Source organism: Penaeus chinensis, chromosome 37, assembly GCF_019202785.1.
Source record: "Penaeus chinensis breed Huanghai No. 1 chromosome 37, ASM1920278v2, whole genome shotgun sequence".
Lineage (NCBI taxonomy): Eukaryota > Metazoa > Arthropoda > Malacostraca > Decapoda > Penaeidae > Penaeus > Penaeus chinensis.
Window position 1 is genome coordinate 1,481,523 of NC_061855.1, and position 9,743 is coordinate 1,491,265.

Sequence of the window (9,743 nt, forward strand, 5' to 3'; positions counted from 1 at the left end):
GCCCATTGCTAGCTCAGCAACCGAGCAATTGCACTCGCGCCTATCTGATCGCCCCGATAGCCGGGCGAGTCAGCAACACCTGCAGCGTCCGAGAGGCTGCCTCAGCATCTCAGAGACTGCAATGGAATCCCACTGACACGGGCCACGTCACCCGTCTGTGGCAACATTAGCAGTCTCCCGAACACAACAGCATCTCAGATGCTACAGCAGCTTCCTAGGCATCACATCAGCTTCTTAAGGGTCACTGCAGCATCCCAGTGACTACAGCAGTTTCCGCGTGGCTGCAGCAGCATCCTAGCGGCAGCCTGAGCCAGTCCAGCCCGGCAGCAGCAGCAGGAGAGCGAGGCCGGCCTCCGCGGAGCCCACAGGGCGGCGGGGCTGCAGCGGGCGGGCACTGGGGCGGCGGCGCGAGTGGCGGCGAGTGGAGCGGCGGGCGAGCGAGCGAGCCTACGAGAGGGCGGCCCGGGGCGAGGCAGACACGGTGCAGTAAGGCCAGGGGAACCGCGGCCGCCCAGACGGTGTAGCAGCTTATGCAACTCCGAGGAATGTCGGTGCGTTGCTCTTGCCCGTCTGAGAGGCCACGCCACGCCGCCGCCGCCGCCACCTGTCCCCGGCTGCGAGGCCACGGACTACGCCACAGACCTCCCTGCACACGGCAGCCACCACCACGCCACACGAGCCCAGCCTCGCCTCGTCCCTTGACCACTCGCGCACCGTCAATCTCGCAGCCTGTCCCGCCGCGCGTACAGACCGGCGCAGGATACGAGGGTCGCCACCTGTTCCGTCCCTCGCGCCCGGCGTACGTCCACCGCCTGACCCAGCGCCAGGCCGCCAGAGAAACATCTTCGGATTATCATTAGAACCGAAACACCACCGCCGCCACGTGGTCATCTACTGGCAACACTGCCCGCGCGCCCATCACCACAATCAACTGCACTATATAACCTGCAACAAAAGCATCGACATAACCAGCAGTCTATCTTGCGCCATCAACATTCCTAATGCCATATCAACGCTGGGGAACTTTCACTATCATCTCCAGGGGAAGAGTCCTCGGCGCGGGGATCCGCCCGGACGGCCGGCGCGGGCATGGCTGACCCACAAAGACCGTTTACGACATAACAAGTGCACGTAAGTGAATTAAGATGTAGCCCCGACGAGTACACCGAGGTGCACGGTCGGGCCACGGCGAGTCGGGCTGACGGCAGATCCGGGGCCGAGGAGAAGATGGAGCGGGGGATAGACGGCGGATAGACAGGGCCTCAGACAAAGGGCTCGGCCTATTGTAACGCCTCGGCCGGCCGTCCGACGCGCTCTCTCCCCTCCCCTTCGCCGTTACCGATGCTATCGCCGGGAAACAAGAAGGCGCTTTGGTTTGACCGAAGCGCCGAGCGATATTGGTGTGACCCGGGATCACCCATTGGGGGGATAGGGGGGGGGCACGTAAAGACCTGGTGCAGGTGAAGGGCTTCGCTTACTTGCGTGTATAAAACTTATGTAAACACAGAACATGCACATATTGGTCAGAATCAAAATGCGTCAACAGGGTCTCCCTTTTCTTTTCATTTTACATTTCTTTCTTCCTTTCCCTCTCCCTCTCCCTCTCCTCCTCCTTTTCATTTTCCTTCTACTCCCTCTCCTTCTAGCTCTCCCACTCCCTCATCCTCACCCGAAGTCATTAGCCTCATCCTCGCTATTTCCCTTCTTCCTTCTCCTTCCCCTCTTCCCTTCTCCATCCTCTCCCTCTCTGTCTCTCACCTTACCCTCTCCTTCGCCCTTATTCCATCCTCATCCAAGCCATTTCCCTCTCCCTCTCTCTCACCTAACCACCTTCCTTCTCCCTTTCCCTTTCCTTCTTCCTCACCCTCTTACTCTCCCTCATCTCCATTCTCATCCTCACCTTCATCCTGACCCTCACTCTCCCTCACTGTCCCATCATCATCCATCCCCCTCATCCTCCTTCCCTCTTCTCTCCCCTTCCTTCCCTCATCCTCCTATCCTCCCTCACCTTCACATACTCATCCCCACTCTCCCTCCTCCCTCCTCCCTCTTCCCTCCTCCCTCACCCTTCCCTCCCCTTCCTCCCACATCCAAATCCCCCTCCTCCCCCTCCTCCTTCCCTCCCCGCCCCCCTCCTCCTCCAACATGGTACAAAAGCCCCTCGTGGAATGAGAGGCACGCACGGCCTTCCAGACTGACACCGACACCACCGCCTCCGCCTCCTCCGCCGCCGCCGCCGCCGCCTCCGCCTCCGCCGCCGCCGCCTCCTCCGCCGCCGCCGCCGCCCGGGTCACAGAGCTGCCCGCCGGACCCCCTCTCTAAGACGCGTAAGACGAAACTCACTTGAGCGGGCATCACACCACGGGACAATGTGGTCCTGGCTCTCCGCACGCGATCGCCCCTTTGTCAGATTGCTTCGTCCGCGTCCTCTTAGGGTTTCTTAAGGGCCTTCAGGAACAGAGGTCCGAGCGATGGGCGGTGGCGGAGGCGACCGATGCGGGAGGAGGTTCGGACTCGAGGGAGGATAATCCAGAAAAAAAATAAAATTAAAAAAAAAGAAAAAAAAAATCTGACACTGATTTTTTCGGGGGGGGGGGGGTATTTTCGAGAATTCATAATGTATAAACACGTGCATGTCAAGATGGGGGAGGGACAAGGAGGGGCAGGGAGGGGGGTAAGAGAATGTACAGAAAGGGGGTGGGACTTCCTTCCTGCCGAAACAAACTTAAAATAAAATAAACAGACATAAGGTTTATTTTCTTACTGCATCTGAGCAACATAAAAAAATGTCTAACACTTAGCAATATTTTCGAAGAGTCAAGTTTTGCTTGCGATATGAATGGTAATGGAGCCATGATTCTGCACAATCTTGTTAGCATGTCAAGGACGACACTGAGGCATAAAAAACAAAAAGTAATAATTAGGAACAGGACGTCTCATGATGCGTCTTGCTCTACGCTTGCTTGCTTGCTTGCTTGCTTGCTTGCTTGCTTGCTTGCTTGCTTGTTTGCTTGTGTGCGTGCGTGCATATGTATGTGTGTGTGTGTGTGTGTGTGTGTGTGTGTGTGTGTGTGTGTGTGTGTGTGTGTGTGTGTGTGTGTGTGTGTGTGTGTGTGTGTGTGAGATTAAGTGTTATAGAAGGGGAAGGAGGAAGGGAGAGATGGAGGGAGGGATAGAAAGAGGGAGAGGGAGAGAGATATAGATAGATAGATAGATATAGAGATGGAAATAGATAGACAGAGAGAGAGAGAGAGAGAGGGAGAGAGAGAGAGAGAGAGAGAGAGAGAGAGAGAGAGAGAGAGAGAGAGAGAGAGAGAGAGAGAGAGAGAGAGAGAGAGAGAGAGAGAGGGGCGGGGGAGAGGGAGGGAGGAGAGAGAGAGAGAGAGAGAGAGAGAGAGAGAGAGAGAGAGAGAGAGAGAGAGAGAGAGAGAGAGAGAGAGAGAGAGAGAGAGAGAGAGACAGAAAGAGAGAAGGAGAGACAAACAGAAAGGCAGACAGATAAACAGAAAGACAGACAGACAGAGAGAAAGATGATGCGCGTATGTATGCCCGTTCGTATGCCCAAGGTCCATACGTATGCCATTGTACGTGCGTGTGTGTGTCGGCATCTGTGCGTGCGCGTGATCAATACACAAGACCTGAATATATGTAGTACTAATAAGTAGGTCACACGCATCTAGATGTCCGCGACCTGTAGACCTGCTGCGTTCAGGTCCCTCTCTCTCCCTCCCCAGACTCGGCGCCTTCCCCTGGTCTCGTAGGCATGTGCGGCCGCCGTCGGAGATGCGCCGCTATGAGGTATGAGGCAACATCATGCGACGAGGAGCACAGCGGAGGATTCTGGGCTATGTGGTCGCATGGCATGAGGGGCCTTACTATGTGGGGCATAGCGCCAGGAGGAGGAGGATGAGAAGGAGGAGGATGCGGAGGAGGTGGAAAGGAGGAGGAGAAGGAAAAGGAGGAGGAGGAGAAGGAGAAGGAGGTGGAGAAGAAGAAGAAGGATGATGAGGAGCAGGAGGAGGAGGAGAAGGAAGAGTAGGAGGAGGAAGAATAAGTAAAAGTAGAAGATTAAAAAGAAGAAAGTAGAACGAAGCAGCATGAAAAGAAAAAAGAAACAAAAGATGAATAATAATAGTAGTGGAAATACTAACAATAACAATAAGCATAACGGAGAAGAAGGAAGGAAGGCGCGCGGGCATCCGAGGGGCACGGCATAAGGGCACGGCTGTATGTGCCCCTCCAGCCGACCGCCCTCCAGGCATCATTACGGAAGAATGCCGGCGATAGGCCATCACTCCAATTTACCGCACGGCACTTTCACAACGTCGCCCCCTCCCCCTCCCCCTTTCCTTCTCCCCTTCCCCTCTTCGCCTCCCCTTCCCCCTCCCCCTCCTCCCTTCCCATCTCCTTTTCTCCCCTTCCCCCTCCCCCTTCCCTTTCCCCTTCCTCTCCCACTCCTCCTTCCCCTTCCCTCTCCCCTTCCCATCTCCCCCTTCCCTCTCCCTCTCTCCCCTCCTCCTTTCCTCTCCCCTCCTTCCCCTTCCCTCCCCCTTCCTTCCCCCTCCCCATCTCCCCTTCCCCCTTCCCTCCGCGTCATCTCTCGCGTTCCAGGTCTATTTTTTCTGGGGGGGGGGGGGGGGGGAGGGGCTGTTAATATGTTCATTCGTATTCGTAATAATTATTACTATGATTTCTTATCGTAATTATGGGTATTTTTGCTATCTTATTATCAGGATTATTTTTATCATCTTCATCACCATCATTATTATTGTCACTATATTATCATTATTTATCATTTCTTATCATAATCATTATCCTTATCATTATTATTATCATTCCCATCATTTTCATCATCGTCAATTATTATTATCACTGTTAACGGCATCATTATCATTATCACTGCTGTAGTCATTATCATCATTATCTTTATTATCATTATCATTATTTTAATTATCATTAAAACTATAATCATCTTTATCACTATGGTATCACTATTACTGATATCGTTACTGTTATTTCAGTCATCATAATCTACTAATAGTATCCTCACTATCATTATCATTAATACAATTTTTATCATTCTCCTCACAATTATATCTTCGTCACATTATTATCATTATCATCACCATCATTATCGTTATGCCATAAAATACATGAATATAATTTTGTCATGTCTCAGTTATACTATGACATTATCATACTGTCATTAGTATTGTTATTAGCATCATTATTATTATTTTTTTATTATTATTACTATTATCATTATTATTATCATTATTATTATTATTATCATTATTATTATTATTATCATTATTATTATCATTATTGTTATTATTATCATTATTATTATTATTACTATTATAATTATTATCATTATCATTATCATCATTAAGGCGCAACGTACATCATCATATTTTCATCATTCTCAAGACAACTGCATCATCATCACACCAACATCATTATCATCATTATCATCATTATCATCATTCCTATCTTCGTCTCTTCTCGGCTCCTCCGTCGACCGCCTGAGGGACGCTCTCTCCCCCCATCCCTCATGAACAATCGCGTGTTCCTTGTTCCTTGTTCCATCTGGTACAACATACAAGCCTGTCCGAGTTTCTAATGAATGCTTACTCTCTTTCGTAAGTGATTTTCTTCGTTTTTATTTCTATTTTTTTCAATGTTTTTTTCCTCATCTTTTTTTTTATTGCTGTTCTCTCTCTGCCCCCTTCTTCTGCTCCATTCCCCTGCCTACTGTTCTTCACTCTACTCTTATCCCCTCTCTTCGGTCTTTTCGAATTGTTTTTCCCTTCCCCCTGTCCCTCTCCTCTCCTCCCCTTCCCCTTTCCTCTCTTCTCCTTCCCCTTCCCCCTTTCCTCTCCTTTCCCCCCCCCCCACTACCCCCCCCCAATGAGCCCCTGCGTATTCACCGAAACTTCCGCGTCCTCCCCCCTCCCCCCCTCCCGTCTTCCCCGCGGCTCCCTCTTCCGCGTTCCTCTCTCCTATTATATTTCTTTTCCTTTCCTTCCTTTCCTATCCCTCTTATTCCTTTTTTTTCTCTCTCTCGTTGATCGTATTTCTCATTCTTATCCGTGTCTGTTCCCCCTCTCTTTACCTTTCACAACATTCCCCATTTTCTTTTTCCAATTCTGCATTTTCTGTTTCTTCCCGTTTTTTATGATTTCTTTCGTAGTATCTCGTTCTCTCTTGACCTTCGCGATAACCTTAGTGGCTCGCGGGTTGTCTTTCATCACGGAAATTTCTCCAGGAAGAGGAGGGGGAGGAGGGGAGAGGAGAGGAGAGGGGCGGGGAGAGGGAGAAAGGGCGAGGGGAGGGAGAGGGAGGAGGACGAGGGGGAGGGGGAGGGCGAGGGGGAGGGGGAAGGGAGAGGGAGAGGGGGGGGGGGGAGGAGAGGGAAAAGGGGGGCGAGAGAGGGAGAAGGAGGGGGGGGAGAGGGGGAGGGGAGGGAGAGGGGGGAGAGCGAGGAGAAGGAGGAGAGGGAGGGAACGGGGGATAGAGAGAGAGGGGAGAGAGAGAAGAGAGGGGAGAGGAGAAAGAGAGAGAGGAGAGAGAGGGGAGAGAGAGAAAGGGGAGGAGGAGAGAGAGAAAGGAGAGAGAGGGGGAAAAGAGAGAGAGAGGGTAGAGAGAAGATGGAGAGAGAGAGAGAGGAGAGAGAGAGAGAGAGAAGAGAGAGAGAGAGGGAGAGAGAGCAAGAGAGAGAAGAGAGAGAGAAGGAGGGGAGAGAAGGAGAGAGAAAGGGGGAAAAGAGGGGAGAGAGAGAGAGAAAAAGGAGTGAGAGAGAGAGAGAGAGAGCAGGGGTGAGGGGGGAGATGGAGAGAGAGAGAGAGAGAGAGAAGAGAGGAGAAGAGGAGAGAAGAGAGAGAGAGGAAAGGGGAGAGAGAGAGAGAAGAAAAGAAGAGAGAGAGAGATGAGACGAGGGGAGAGAGAGAGAGAGTGAGAGAGAGAAAAAAGAGAGAGAGAGAGAGGAGGGGAGAGGAGAAAAGGGGAGAGAGAGGGAGGGGAGGAGGGGAGAGAGAGAGAAGAGAGAGAACAAAGAGAGGCAGGAAAACTTAGAAAATTTTCCCCCTTTTTCCCTTTAGGTTTTTCCTACAGAGAGACACTCGGGTTATGACATATCCGTCCCACATTACATCCATCCATCCGTCCGTCCGTCCGTGGGGATACCCGTTCGAACACATACTTACGCGAAGACACTTATTCTCGCAATCAGTGTGGATAAACATACAACAAAAAGAAAGACAGAAAGAGAAGAAAAGAGAAAATAAATAAAATAAATACTTACATAGGGCGCGGTTTTCCAGGCCTTGGGAGCATATTTAGTGAGTTTTTTCTTTCCCAAAAACGGGGAAAAAAGTGTTTTCCCTCTGGGGGAAGAAATCAAAATATTTGGAATTTTGTCGCTCCACTGCGTCTCGGGCAAGAGTGCGGACACACTCACACCCTCACAAACAAATACAAATAAACTGATTCAATATACATAAATATACACACACACACACGCACGCACACACGCCCACGCATGCACGCACACACACAAAACACGCGCACACACAACAATACAACACACACACACACACACACAATATATATATATATAATATATATTATATATTTATATATATTATACACCACACAAATATGTGTATATATTATATATTATATTATAATAAAGAGAGAGAAGAGAGAGAGAGAGAGAGAGTCAGACAGACAGACAGGACGACAGCAGGACGAGAGGGCGGAGAGAGAGAGAGAGAGAGACGAGAGGAGGAGAGAGAGAGAAGAGAGAGAGAGAAGAGATGAGAGAGAGAGAGAGCAGAGAGGGGAAGAGAGAGAGAGGGGGGCGAGAGAGAGAGAGAGTGGGCGAGAGAGGAGGGGAGAGTGAGAGAGAGAGAGAGAGAGAGAGAGAGGTAGAGAGGAGAGAGAGAGGAGAGAGAGAGAGAGGGGACGATGAGAGAGAGAGGGGAAAGAGAGAGAGAGGGGCGTGGCGTCGCATGCCTGCCAGGGTTGCAAATCGCCGCGAGCCGAGATGTAAACAAACCCAGTCAGTGCCGCCATAGACCAGCTGAATCGACCTTCTTGCACTAAACTCTCCACTCGAATGCAAGGTTTAACTTCCACTTTCATATAAAATTATAGCAAACATGTGATTATTTATCCTGTGCTTCAGACTCGAGGGGATCTCTTGCACGATCGGCAAATAATTTAATGAAGATACATCTGGCGCTGCCGGGAGAAACGCAGGTGAATAAACAGCGGATTTAATAATTACCGAAAATACGTTAACATGCATTAGGGACTCTCAACATTTCTTTGTATTATGGCGAGCTTTGTATTTTTTGCTTTACATTCTTCTTTAATCATGTTGTATCACATTGTATTTTTGCTGCTAATTCTCTAATTTGTATCGTACTGTATTTTTATTTATTCTTCTTTAACTATTTTGTATCGTACTGTATCTTTTATATTTATTCTTCTTTAGCTACTTTGTATCGTAGTCACAGACGTAGATACAGAAGTGTAACCTAAAAACCTAAAAAAAATCAGTTACTGAACTTCATATGGAAATAAAGAAAAGGTGACTGACCAAGCGGCGTAAATGACGAAGTGCCTGAGCACACGATTGCGAAGGAGCGAAGAAAGATTAGCGATGCCACAAGCAGCGCCTCGTGAACAAGGCAAGTCTCAGTGGACAAAACATTGCTTCTGCAGACAAACCAGCATTGCCAACAGAGCGCCGTCGAAAAAAGCAAGCCAGCGTTGCCACAGCCAGCAGCGTCCTTCTATACACAAGCAAGGGTCGGCCGTGCAAATAAAGCGCGAGACAACAATGAACTTATAAATCCACCATTGCTATCAGGGGCAAGGCTGAATGTGTTTCGTAGCCGTAATGACACAGGCCAGCCCCGCCATTTAAACACCTTTTCCTGGGCAAGCTCCCCTCACAAAAGGCCGAAATAAGCACATGCGACGCCGGCCGCGAAACCTACACGTCATTCCAAGCCATGATTCCACACATTCGGACAATCAATATCAATACTTTCGAAGCCGTTCCGCCGCCGCGCCGTTTGCCATTACGTATTCAGACTCTCCGAAATTATGATGATGACTCCTGCCGCGCCGCTCTTATCATTAGAATTATCAAATGATTCGCAACTTATTTTTTTTTTTCTTTTTCTTTTTTGCTGCTGCTGCCGCGGTGATGTATCTTTACGCCGGCCCTCATCAGTAACAATTCCCAAGCCCCCCTATAATCATTTCAATTATTTTTTCCGGCATAAACAACAACCGACACAGATTCCTCCGCGCGGGCCCGTCTTTTCGGCCTCGACCAGCATGGCCGGCGTCGCGTGATAGCATCTGCTGCCTCCTCCCCCCTCGCAAGACGCCCCTGCAACAACTCGAAATTTTGGGGGGTCGGATGGGAAAAAAGAAAAAAAAACGGCAGAGAAAAATGAAAGGATCTCGTCGTGTTGTGGGGCGTTTAAAGGTAGGCTGCTAGCAAACTGTATGTGTTCAGCGTAGAGTGACATACGTAATGCAGCCAGCAAGTGTTACGTAAGACCTGTGTGTGGAAGATTATGGTGCCAAACACACACAGATATATGAGTGTCTTTAATATATAAAATTCGGGGGATCGCATTACGAAAAGCATTGAAATCTCCGGGAATTTAGACAATTCCCTTTTCTTCTTCTCTCTCTCTCCTCTCTCTCTTCTCTTCTCT

General features: G+C 49.7%; 1 protein-coding gene across 1 annotated transcript in view; it reads right to left on the reverse strand.

Moving 5' to 3' along the window:
* LOC125045709 overlaps positions 1-9,743 on the reverse strand; it is a 66,761-nt gene that overhangs the window by 53,515 nt on the left and 3,503 nt on the right. Inside the window, exon 2 of the mRNA XM_047643138.1 lies at positions 7,304-7,462. Coding sequence (XP_047499094.1) covers positions 7,304-7,462 — 159 coding nt within the window. The remainder of the gene's footprint in view (positions 1-7,303; positions 7,463-9,743) is intronic.